Here is a 13,743-nt window from a genome sequence, read left to right on the forward strand (position 1 = left end):
GAACCACTGGGTGCTCATACAGTTTAGAAAATGAAATCTGTAGAGAAGAACCTAGTGGAGAGTCACTTATCCTTGGCTCTCCAAGGGAGGAAACTAGCACCATGTCAGGCTTTCCTTGGGGAGCATTCCTTTCCCACTGACTTGGTTCCAAGAACTGACCCATTCACCCAAGAGTTAATTCCCTGCTATGCCTCCGTGGCCTTTCTAGTCACCAAATAACTGTTTTCAAACAAGAAAAGGGGGAGCATAATCTTTAATTGTGGTCCTCAACCAAGCAGAACAACAAACAGCAGAAAGATTACCTCAGTGCTGCAAATGTAACCAAGACGTCTAAAATGCTGGGGTGTTTTTTCCAATCCCTTTAGTAAGTATGAAAATTGGTAACATGAGTCCTCAGTGAAGTTATTGTAGGCAAGTCCTTTTATTCGTTATTGCTTTTCTCCTCAAGAGGCGCATTATTTCCATCTCTGCTTTGTCTGATTTTTTCATGTTCACTGACTTTGCCTGGTCAGCCCCACCTCTTACCTTGGTGCCAGTGTGTCTAAGAAAGTTTCCCCCCCTCCCCCCGATTCCTTGTAATCAAATACTAGGGGCAGGAAGAGTTGATGCCTAGGTGACAGAACACTGAATTTGAAGTGGGGCAGTAGTTTTTTTAGACAGGCTCTTCCTATTCAACTACAGAACGGCTCTGTGCCCGTCCATGCCGGGGCAGACACCGGGACTAGACTCCAACTGAAATGTCGCTGCCCCTCTGCTCGAACAGATGAACAAAACAGAAGCAGAACAAAACAAAAACGATCAACAACAAACAAATGAAAGAATCAATGTTGGTTTTCTCCAGGGCATGGATGGCAGAATGACAAGTTGCGGGTGATATCTAGTGGCGGCCATCACTATTGCAAAGGGCTGCCTGAGCACTCCTTTCTTTTCAGGTAATGGAACCTCTCCAACAGCTTCTTCTTTTCTACTTTCAGGCTGCTTGCTGGTAACAGATTGGAAGTGGGTTCTATCTTACTTAGACAGTAACTCAAACTTTTGTAAAAACGGGCTCAGGGGTGGGATGATGGGAGAATAATTCAAATTTACAAGGTCTTGCTCTAGCCATCAATTTGTGGTAGATGACCTTTAAAGTATCAATAACAAAACGTCTGACAGCTCAGAAAATGTACAAACTACAAACATCTCGAAATGGCAGAGGACACAGCACGGAAAACAATGCCTGTCTCTTCAGCATTTGTGTCACCGATCTCCCAGGCCAGCGTGAAGTTGTTTCTCGTGTAGTCATGATGGGGGTTACCTTCAGACCGAAAGGAGAAGTGTTACTACTTCTTTTTTCCTGCTCTGCTTTCAGACATCGTGGGATGGTGATGCCCTTTTGTGTTAACACTGTGAAGGGGATTCAGCCCTGCTGAATTGGGTGCCGCTAAGAGATCCAGCTCTTACGCTTAGCTGGACAGGTAGCCTTCCTCACACCAGCATATGCCTCCGGCGGTGCAGTGCCAAGTGATCTGACCGGGAAAAGCTGCGATCACAGTCTGCGCACTTGAATGGCTTCACTCCCGTGTGTTTGCGGTAATGCCTCGTCAGTTCATCCGAACGAGCGAATTTCCAGGTGCAGCCTTCCCAGGTACACTTGTAGGGCTTCTCTCCTGGAAGAAACAAAGGGACACACGCTTTGGTGCTCCATCATTTCTCCAGAAAAAACCATCCCAACATGATATTTGGGGAAATGACTGTTCTCGATGGAGTTTCCATTTGGTAATCCTTTGTCGGGAAACCTAATCACCCCACCAGCTGCTGTTGGGTCAGACAGGTGGGGTTTCAATTTCGTCTCTCCTGCTGTGACACTGGGCAGGTTAGTTAACACTTGCGTCCTCAGTTATGGGTAAGTTACTTTGCAGTCAAAATATCAAAAGGCATAGACTGATGGCTACTGGATATAATCACCATGGTAGACTGGAAAGGCGTGTTAGGGAGCTCTACCTAGGTTGACGTGGTTCGAGGGCTAAAACTCACAAAGAATTATAAAGGGTAGTGATTTATATGTTTTGTTGCAATATTCCTCCAAAAAGTGTATCGCTTAGATGTTTAAAGGCTATTTTAGGGTACAATGTCCTTTTATCAGTCACACAAAATTTCTTTAAAAGGTAAGCACTCTACCACCCCCAGAAATTAGGTATTAAGTACTTATTATTTATAAACATCTACTGTTAGTTTGTCTACTGGGAAAGAATCCTAGATACCTTAATAGTGCAAGTTTCAATATCTCCTTCAGTGATTTAAGAATTAGGGCAAGCCCTAAGGAATCATCAAGTTGGTCCTAGTGTTGAAACCCACAGTAAAAAACTGTCTGAAGAAGTATGTAATTTGACCAGATCCCTCAGTCAACTCGTAAGGACAGTAAAATATGCAAAGGCTTTGCTGGGAAAAGATATGCTATCCATTGTCCAAAAGAGCTCCCTGGGGGAATGGGACAATAGTTGACCTAGGTGTGCTTTTTCCTGGCTCTCATTCAGAATGGAAGCACTGTCCTCATGCAACCCCACAAGAACTGATCTTTCCTCTGCCGCTTCCATCCAGTAGCCAACGAAATGCTGCTTAGCCACACTTGGTGTCTGGCCAAAGGGCCCAAGACAGGGAAAGGAGCTATTTGCTGATCCCAATGAGAGGTGCAAAGTGAGTTTTGTTAAATCCACTTTACAGATGAGAAACCTGAGGTTCAATGGAGTAAAGTAACTTGCCTGAGGCCAGTACATAGATGTGTTTGGTTCCAAATGCAGTGCTTTTCACTGTGTTCTAGGGGAGTGGATAATTCTTTCCCCATCTAAACTCTGTCACATCCTTAGACAACATTGATTCCACCTTCTTAGATACTTTCAAATTATTCAACTCCTATTTCTATTAAGTCGCCTACCACAATAGATGATACAGATTTTGTCTAGATGTCTTTCCCCTCTCCCAGTTTCTGAATACGCAGAGATCAAGAATCACGCCTCTACTATTTCACTATCCTCAGAGCTTAAAAGTATGTGCCAAACAGTGTTTGAATAAATTAATAAAACTGCAGCACATGCTCACACAAAGGCATGTACACAGGAAACTACTAAGCCCTGTAAATGAGATGTACAAGTGACGGGAAAACTAGACTGAACCAGACCCAGCAGTTTTTGTTCAACTGTTAAATAAACGTTAACTATAGAGGTCCTTTTAGGATCAAGTGGCCCTTTCACAGAAGTGAGTGAATAGTACAGCCCAATTAAATCTAGAAACACTGATGCACTAACTGTGGCCCACAGAAAGCTCCAGGTTACTCTGAAAGGGCTCCTGTCAGGTAGATGCCTACTGACTGGATTAATCCAAAACCTCAACTTCCGACTCATTCTGGATGTCCTATGGAGACAAAAATCTGCATTTACAGGTGTCTACTGATCAGAATTTAACAGAAATTTAAAAAAATCAGCAAAACCCCTAACTTAAAAAGAATGGCAATCCACTATACAGTATATCCACGGCAACTGTTAAAATGCTTTTATTTACGTGTCATCACCATATGTTTTTTTTCTTGAAATTTACAACATGAGCATGGGTTTTAATAAGCTGAGCTTGATATAAATCATATCTTCAAAAACACGTCCATCTTTGGGGCACTGAGCTCAGCCAGTTGACTCCTTGTCACCAACAGGTATCTCCTAGTTATCTCCTGTGTTACTAAGGAACCAGCCACAGAGAGTATAGGCCTAAGAAGGAAAAAATAAAAGATTTTCTTAATTGGGGAAAAGCATTGCTCAGTTGTGTGTTAGGAGGACATCTGTTTCTATCTTGGTGGGGAAGTGTCATCTGAGTATGACTGGGGTTAGAAAAGCTGCTGGACCCTCACCTTGGCATTGCAGATGGAGAGACAGGAAGGGGCTCCATAGCTGGGATGGGCCCGTAAGTAAAGAGAGGCAATAGAAGGGGACAGGGCTTCAGTCTCACCTCAAGAAGGATGCTGGAGGCTGGTATGGCCACCATAGGGATGGCCTGTTGTCTCAGGGGTTCTCTGAATTTCCTTGTACACCCAATTTTGGCACTTAATATTCTCCAATTTCTTCCTCCAAATTATAATAGACATACTTGTACTTTCACTTTGGCTGTTTAATAATGGTAGTTGTGCCCTTTTCACTTGAAAATCTATAGCAGGGGTGGTAAACTGTGGCCCCCAGGCCAAATCTAGTCTGTGGTTTGTTTTCTGTGCAAGCTGCAAGCTAAGAGTAGTTTTCACACTTTTAAATGGTTGGGAAAAAAAAAACCCAAAAGAGGGCTCTCTCGTGGCATGTGAAAAGTATATACTTCTCATGAAATTCAAATTTTAGTGGCCATAAATAAGTCTTTATTGGAACACAGCCACACTCATTTGTTTGCATATTGTTTATGGCTGTTTTCCAGGGATGGAGGCATTGAGCACTGCAATAGAGAATGTATGGCCTGCAATACCTAAAACATTTACTATAGAAGGCTGGCCGACTCTTGACGTAAGGGATGGGCACCTCAGCTTTTGGCAGGCTTCCTGATTATGTTAACTTAAGCAGGATATATAACACACCGTGTTAGTTTGGGATGGGTGGTTGAGGGAGTATTTTGGCTATAAGATAATCACTTATTCTTAACTCAGGCTCCTCGATTAAAATTCTAACTGTCCTCTTGGTAATGAATACACGTGATATTTCATGTCCGATGCTTTAAATAGAGAGTTCTAGACAAGGAGAAATAAGGGCTTCTCTGAAAAGGCTCACCCAATTCAGTCAGGGTTTTAAAAGTCTTCAGGATCTCCTCTGCTCATTATAAAAGCACAATAATGAGTAAGGCCTTCGCTATGAGGGTGAGAGGGGTCAGGAAGGTCTCTATACACTTTACCTGATAACCAAAAGAGCACTGATTCTACAGTGATGGAGCCCGATCCTGCCCTACTCCATCCCAACCCACCCTTTCAATACGGTTGTGTTACCATGGCCACCATGCTCAGCAATGAGCTACGATTAATTCTACTGAGTCTGAGGAGGAGGACATAAGGAAGGAAGGATCAGGAAAGAGGAGCTCAGATGTTTGGCATCATTTCTAAGGTGGATATCTTAAAGGGGGAGAGGCAGAGAAAGCAACAACTATGGCAAGGATTTCTGTGGGCCCAACAAATGTGCAGCAGGAAACTCAGTGCAGAACCTGAAAAAAGTATTCTGTGAGGTGAAATCAGGTACAGTAAGTGCCTCCAAAATGCAAGATGCAGATACGTCCCTACTTCATGAGTAAAACCAGTGAAAATGATATATAAGCTTATAAACCATTAGGGGCTAAGTGATTAATGAAGGCACATAAAAAAGAATGAACACATTCTCATCTAGGGGGTGGGGGGAGGGAGGATCTATATCAGAAAATAATCAACTTAATTATCTGAGTCATAGATGAGTTTTCCTTGAAGCTTTTCTTACAAAAATATATGCTTTCTTTTTAATATCCCCAAATATTTCTTGTATAATATTTCTTGCCCCCATTTCCTCACGAATAAAACCAGAGTTTGGGTATTCTCTCTCCATACTCAGAAAAAAGAAGAGGGGAAAAAAAGAAAATAAGATCTTCAAATCTCTCTTCGCAGCTAGAGGCTGAGCTATGGGGGTGGCTCCAATCTATGGAGATGAGATGGCTGCTTGGACCAGGCAGAGAGCAGGCTTGCCCCTCCCTCAAGACGGACCTCGGTTTCCTAGTGCCTAGCATTTCATTAAAAAAAGTCAATAAGTTCTCTCACTGGACTAATTAAGTTTGGATACAAGAACAATGCTAGTGGCTACTACATTATGTTAAAACTGCACGTTATATTTTATGCTTGTGCTTTGAAGCTATTTAAAGGGTACAATCTTATAAACAAATTAAGATAAGAGACACTAACTTCATGATGTGAGTAAAAACTAATTAAGATGGGAGAGGAACCAAGATGGCGGAGTAGAAGGACATGCTCTCACTCCCTCTTGCAAGAACACCAGAATCACAACTAGCTGCTGGACAGTCATCGACAGGAAGACACTGGAACTCACCAAAAAAGACACCCCACATCCAAAGACAAAGGAGAAGCCACAATGAGACGGTAGGAGGGGCGCAATCACAGTAAAATCAAATCCCATAACTGCTGGGTGGGTGACTCACAGACTGGCGAACACTTATACCACAGAAGTCCACCCACTGGAGTGAAGGTTCTGAGCCCCACGTCCGGCTTCTGAACCTGGGGGTCCGGCAACGGGAGGAGGAATTCCTAGAGAATCGGACTTTGAAGGCTACCGGGATTTGATTGCAGGACTTCGACAGGACTGGGGGAAACAGAGACTCCACTCTTGGCGGGCACACACAAAATAGTGTGCGCATCGGGACCCAGGGGAAGGAGCAGTGACCCCGGGGGAGACTGAACCAGACCTACCTGCTAGTGTTGGAGGGTATCCTGCAGAGGTGGGGGGTGGCTCTGTTTCACCATGGGGACAAGGACACTGGCAGCAGAAGTTCTGGAAAGTACTCTTTGGCATGAGTCCTCCCAGAGTCTGTCATTAGCCCCACCAGAGAGCCCAGGTAGGCTCCAGTGTTGGGTTGCCTCAGGCCAAACAACCAACAGGGAGGGAACCCAGCCCCACCCATCAACAGTCAAGTGGATTAAAGTTTTACTGGGCTCTGACCGCCACAGCAACAGTCAGCTCTACCCACCACCAGAGCCTCCCATCAAGCCTCTTAGATAGCCTCAACCACCAGAGGGCAGACAGCAGAAGCAAGAAAAACTACAATCCTGCAACCTGTGGAACAAAAACCACATTCACAGAAAGATAGACAGGATGAAAAGGCAGAGGGCTATATACCAGATGAAGGAACAAGATAAAACCCCAGAAAAACGACTAAATTAAGTGGAGATAGGCAACCTTCCAGAAAAAGAATTCAGAATAACGATAGTGAAGATGATTCAGGACCTTGGAATAAGAATGGAGGCAAAGATCGAGAAGATGCAAGAAATGTTTAACAAAGACCTGGAAGAATTAAAGAACAAACAAACAGAGATGACCAATACAATAACTGAAATGAAAACTACACTAGAAGGAATCAATAGCAGAATAACTGAGGCAGAAGAACGGATAAGTGAACTGGAAGACAGAATGGTGGAATTCACTGCTGCAGAACAGACTAAAGAAAAAAGAACGAAAAGAAATGAAGACAGCCTAAGAGACCTCTGGGACAACATTAAACACAACAACATTCGCATTATAGGGGTCCCAGAAGGAGAAGAGAGACAGAAAGGACCAGAGAAAATATTTGAAGAGATTATAGTCGAAAACTTCCCTAACATGGGAAAGGAAATAGCCACCCAAGTCCAGGAAGCGCAGAGAGTCCCATATAGGATAAACCCAAGGAGAAACACGCCGAGACACACAGTAATCAAATTGGCAAAAATTAAAGACAAAGAAAAATTATTGAAAGCAGCAAGGGAAAAATGACAAATAACATACAAGGGAACTCCCATAAGGTTAACAGCTGATTTCTCAGCAGAAACTCTACAAGCCAGAAGGGAGTGGCATGATATACTTAAAGTGATGGAAGGGAAGAACCTACAACCAAGATTACTCTACCTGGCAAGGATCTCATTTAGATTTGATGGAGAAATCAAAAGCTTTACAGACAAAAGCTAAGAGAATTCAGCACCACCAAACCAGCTCTACAACAAATGCTAAAGGAACTTCTCTAAGTGGGAAACACAAGAGAAGAAAAGGACCTACAAAAACAAACCCAAAACAATTAAGAAAATGGTCATAGGAACATACATATCGATAATTACCTTAAACGTGAATGGATTAAATGCTCCAACCAAAAGACACAGGCTTGCTGAATGGATACAAAAACAAGACCCACATATATGCTGTCTACAAGAGACCCACTTCAGACCTAGGGACACATACAGACTGAAAGTGAGGGGATGGAAAAAGATATTCCATGCAAATGGAAGTCAAAAAAAAGCTGGAGTAGCTATACTCATATCAGATAAAATAGACTTTAAAATAAAGAATGTTACAAGAGACAAGGACGGACACTACATAATGATCAAGGGATCAATCCAAGAAGAAGATATAACAATTATAAATATATATGCACCCAACATAGGAGCACCTCAATACATAAGGCAAATACTAACAGCCATAAAAGGGGAAATCGACAGTAACACAATAATAGTGGGGGACTTTAACACCTCACTTACACCAATGGACAGATCATCCAAAATGAAAATAAATAAGGAAACACAAGCTTTAAATGACACAATAGACCAGATAGATTTAATTGATATTTATAGGACATTCCATCCAAAAACAGCAGATTACACTTTCTTCCCAAGTGTGCACAGCACACTCTCCAGGATAGATCACATCTTGGGTCACAAATCAAGCCTCAGTAAATTTAAGAAAGTTGAAATCATATCAAGCATCTTTTCTGACCACAATGCTATGAGATTAGAAATGAATTACAGGGAAAAAAACGTAAAAAACACAAACACATGGAGGCTAAACAATACTTTACTAAATAACCAAGAGATCACTGAAGAAATCAAAGAGGAAATCAAAATATACCTAGAGACAAATGACAATGAAAACACGACGATCCAAAACCTATGGGATGCAGCAAAAGCAGTTCTAAGAGGGAAGTTTATAGCTATACAAGCCTACCTAAAGAAACAAGAAAAATCTCAAGTAAATAATCTAACCTTACACCTAAAGGAACTAGAGAAAGAAGAACAAACAAAACCCAAAGTTAGCAGAAGGAAAGAAATCATAAAGATCAGAGCAGAAATAAATGAAATAGAAACAAAGAAAACAATAGCAAAGATCAATAAAACTAAAAGCTGGTTCTTTGAGAAGATAAATAAAATTGATAAGCCATTAGCCAGACTCATCAAGAAAAAGAGGGAGAGGACTCAAATCAATAAAATTAGAAATGAAAAAGGAGAAGTTACAACAGACACTGCAGAAATACAAAGCATCCTAAGAGACTACTACAAGCAACTCTATGCCAATAAAACGGACAACCTGGGAGAAATGGACAAATTCTTAGAAAGGTATAACCTTCCAAGACTGAACCAGGAAGAAACAGAAAATATGAACAGACCAATCACAAGTAATGAAATTGAAACTGTGATTAAAAATCTTCCAACAAACAGAAGTCCAGGACCAGATGGCTTCACAGGTGAATTCTATCAAACATTTAGAGAAGAGCTAACACCCATCCTTCTCAAACTCTTCCAAAAAATTCCAGAGGAAGGAACACTCCCAAACTCATTCTATGAGGCCACCATCAGCCTGATACCAAAACCAGACAAAGATACTACTAAAAAAGAAAATTACAGACCAATATCACTGATGAATATAGATGCAAAAATCCTCAACAAAATACTAGCAAACAGAATCCAACAACACATTAAAAGGATCATACACCACGATCAAGTGGGATTCATCCCAGGGATGCAAGGATTCTTCAATACACGCAAATCAATCAATGTGATACACCATATTAACAAATTGAAGAATAAAAACCGCATGATCATCTCAATAGATGCAGAAAAAGCTTTTGACAAAATTCAACACCCACTTATGATAAAAACTCTCCAGAAAGTGGGCATAGAGGGAACCTACCTCAACATAATAAAGGCCATATACGACAAACCCACAGCAAACATCATTCTCAATGGTGAAAAACTGAAAGCATTTCCTCTAAGATCAGGAATGAGACAAGGATGTCCACTCTCACCACTATTATTCAACATAGTTTTGGAAGTCCTAGCCACGGCAATCAGAGAAGAAAAAGAAATAAAAGGAATACAAATTGGAAAAGAAGAAGTAAAACTGTCACTGTTTGCAGATGACATGATACTATACACAGAGAATCCTAAAAATGCCACCAGAAAACTACTAGAGCTAATCAATGAATTTGGTAAAGTTGCAGGATACAAAATTAATGCACAGAAATCTCTTGCATTCCTATACACTAATGATGAAAAATCTGAAAAAGAAATTAAGGAAACACTCCCATTTACCACTGCAACAAAAAGAATAAAATACCTAGAAATAAACCTACCTAGGGAGACAAAAGACCTGTATGCAGAAAACTATAAGACACTGATGAAAGAAATTAAAGACGACACCAACAGATGGAGAGATATACCATGTTCTTGGATTGGAAGAATCAATATTGTGAAAATGACTATACTACCCAAAGCAATCTACAGATTCAATGCAATCCCTATCAAATTACCAATGGCATTTTTTACAGAACTAGAACAAATCATCTTAAAATTTGTATGGAGACACAAAAGACCCCAAATAGCCAAAGCAGTCTTGAGGGAAAAAAACGGAGCTGGAGGAATCAGACTCCCTGACTTCAGACTATACTACAAAGCTACAGTAATCAAGACAATATGGTACTGGCACAAAAATAGAAACATAGATCAATAGAACAAGATAGAAAGCCCAGAGATAAACCCACCTACCTATGGTCAACTAATCTATGACAAAGGAGGCAAAGATATACAATGGAGAAAAGACAGTCTCTTCAATAAGTGGTGCTGGGAAAACTGGACAGCTACATGTAAAAGAATGAAATTAGAGTACTCCCTAACACCATACACAAAAATAAACTCAAAATGGATTCGAGACCTAAATGTAAGACCAGACACTATAAAACTCTTAGAGGAAAACATAGGAAGAACACTCTTTGACATAAATCACAGCAAGATCTTTTTTGATGCACCTCCTGGAGTAATGGAAATAAAAAGAAAAATAAACAAATGGGAGCTAATGAAACTTCAAAGCTTTTGCACAGCAAAGGAAACCATAAACAAGACGAAAAGACAACCCTCAGAATGGGAGAAAATATTTGCAAACGAATCAACGGACAAAGGATTAATCTCCAAAATATATAAACAGCTCATTCAGCTCAATATTAAAGAAACAAACAACTCACTCCAAAAATGAGCAGAAGACCTAAATAAACATTTCTCCAAAGAAGACATACAGATGGCCACGAAGCACATGAAAAGATGCTCAACATCACTAATTATTAGAGAAATGCAAATCAAAACTACAATGAGGTATCACCTCACACCAGTTAGAATGGGTATCATCAGAAAATCTACAAACAACAAATGCTGGAGAGGGTGTGGAGAAAAGGGAACTCTCTTGCACTGTTGGTGGGAATGTAAATTGATACAGCCACTATGGAGAACAATATGGAGGTTCCTTAAAAAACTAAAAATAGAATTACCATATGATCCAGCAATCCCACTACTGGGCATATACACAGAGAAAACCGTAATTCAAAAACACACATGCAACCTAATGTTCATTGCAGCACTATTTACAATAGCCAGGTCATGGAAGCAACCTAAATGCCCATCAACAGACGAATGGATAAAGAAGTTGTGGTACATATATAAAATGGAATATTACTCAGCCATAAAAAGGAACGAAATTGAGTCATTTGTAGAGACGTGGATGGATCTAGAGAGTGTCATGCTGAGTGAAGTAAGTCAGAAAGAGAAAAACAAATATCGTATATTAATGCATGTATGTGGAACCTAGAAAAATGGTACAGATGAACCGGTTTGCAGGGCAGAAGTTAGACAGAGATGTAGAGAACAAACGTATGGACACCAAGGGGGGAAAACCGCAGTGGGGTGGGGATGGTGGTGTGCTGAATTGGGCGTTTGGGATAGACATGTATACCCTGATGTGTTTAAAAATGATGACTGATTAAAAAAAAAAAAGTAATTAAGATGATAAATAAATTTGTAAGGTACACTGTAATATGTATAAATGAGCCCTGAAAGGATATAATAAAGAACAGACAGAATCCTTCCTCCATTCCCCCCTTCTTTCCTTTAAATCTTGCTAGAAAACAGAAAGCTCACTTGAAAGTTAAAAAAGTCAGTGGTGGGGACAGAACAGTAGGTGAATTTTCCATGAACATTTTCCTATGGAAAGAGTTCGTTTGGACACTAATAGGAGTCAAACATCTCCCAGGGTCTGTGCGGCTATTGTGCACAGCTGTTCTGTGTCAGGCTGAATGGGGGTGACAGTAAACACTATTTCCAGTGATTTCTTCAGGAATAGTGAATGGTCCTTAAACTCATTTGAATTAGAATTCTGCAAATGTGTTATTCAACACTGTTTTCACTAGAAATAAGCTAAAAATAAAAAAAAGCATGCCCACCTTTTTTTTTTTTTTTTTTTTTTTTTTTTGGTCTAACCCACAAATACACTTAGAGTCCTCAGTAGCAGAGTCTTTGAAAATGTATTTAAATATTTTTCAAAATAATCAGAAATTTTGACTCCACCATCAGATCACCTTTGATTTTTCTTATATTAATCCTGTGAAATAATAAAATGATAGGGAATGGTGTGGTATATGTCCTTACCAATAAGTCTTAGTAAGTGATTAAGTCGAGACATCAAGTTGCTAATGTATAGGGAAAAATCAAAGGACCTGAGCTGGGTAATGGGTAGCTTAACACTACACTCACCTTGGGGTGTAGTTATTAACTTTTAGACTTTCAATTCTGAAGTGAAGGTCTCTATGTCCCATGAAAAACCTGTAAGCCACTTCCACCTTTTGACCATTTTTCAGCACAATCTGTCCTCTTTCAGTTCTTTATAAAACCTGAACTAAACTATGAAACCTCTGAAAAAGAAAAATGTTAACTGAAACTAATAGCAAGCCCTCCTATTCTTTTAAAGTGAAAGAGTCCCGTAAAGATTAAAAAGAGAACATAACAGGGCTTCCCTGGTGGCGCAGTGGTTGAGAATCTGCCTGCCAATGCAGGGGACACGGGTTCGAGCCCTGGTCTGGGAAGATCCCACATGCCGCGGAGCAAATGGGCCCGTGAGCCACAACTACTGAGCCTGAGCGTCTGGAGCCTGTGCTCCACAACAAGAGGCCGTGACAGTGAGAGGCCCGTGCACCGCGATGAAGAGTGGCCCCCACTCGCCGCAACTAGAGAAAGCCCTCGCACAGAAACGAAGACCCAACACACCCAAAAATAAATAAATAAATTAAAAAAAAAAAAGAGAACATACCAAAAAAAGAGGGTTTGTTAATTTTTGTTCGAAAACACTCTTTTTAACTCCTCATTTGGGGTTCATGTTAGAAACAGTTTTATATGCACACTGGCCCGTGTGTGTGTGTGTGTGTGCGTGTGTGTGTGTATGTGTGTGTATTCACAGGCATTATTTAAATAGTATTCTAGTATTCTAATTAATGAATAGAAATGGGAAAATGAAAACTCTCATCAGGGTTTTTTTTCTTGAAACAGTGAACAAACTGATTTATTATGAGAACTGCTGTCTCTTTCAATTTTGGTTAAAGAAAAGGATTAAGAGTCACTCAGTGCATTTCCATGACATTTACCCAGCAGAAGGCATAATAAAGTCTAAAGAAAACATCAGGTATTGAATGGATTCCCAAAACCCACGAAACAAAAATAACTTTTTCGGGTACCTCCCATTTCACCATCTGAAACGCTGAAAGGTAAATGTGTCCTGAGACAAAAGACAGGTGCCCTTTCATATTAAAATGACGTGTGAGTAACACCAGAAAAGGAATGTGCAGTTTGCAAAAGCTCCCGGTCAAACAAAACGCCCATGTCCTCACACCAGCTTCTCTCTATTATTTTCTCAAGCAACCGAAAAAAAAAAAAAACACCTT

The 13,743-nt window shown here is 40.5% G+C and overlaps 1 protein-coding gene across 7 annotated transcripts in view; it reads right to left on the minus strand.

Moving 5' to 3' along the window:
• Positions 1 to 236: 236 nt before the first annotated feature.
• KLF12 (KLF transcription factor 12) overlaps positions 237 to 13,743 on the minus strand; it is a 455,655-nt gene continuing 442,148 nt past the window's right edge. For all 7 annotated transcript variants that reach the window (XM_059902659.1, XM_059902662.1, XM_059902657.1 and 4 more), the window contains one exon: positions 237 to 1,649. In XM_059902659.1, coding sequence (XP_059758642.1) covers positions 1,468 to 1,649 — 182 coding nt within the window. In that variant the 3' untranslated portion in view covers positions 237 to 1,467. The remainder of the gene's footprint in view (positions 1,650 to 13,743) is intronic.

Source organism: Balaenoptera ricei, chromosome 18 (assembly GCF_028023285.1).
Source record: "Balaenoptera ricei isolate mBalRic1 chromosome 18, mBalRic1.hap2, whole genome shotgun sequence".
NCBI lineage: Eukaryota > Metazoa > Chordata > Mammalia > Artiodactyla > Balaenopteridae > Balaenoptera > Balaenoptera ricei.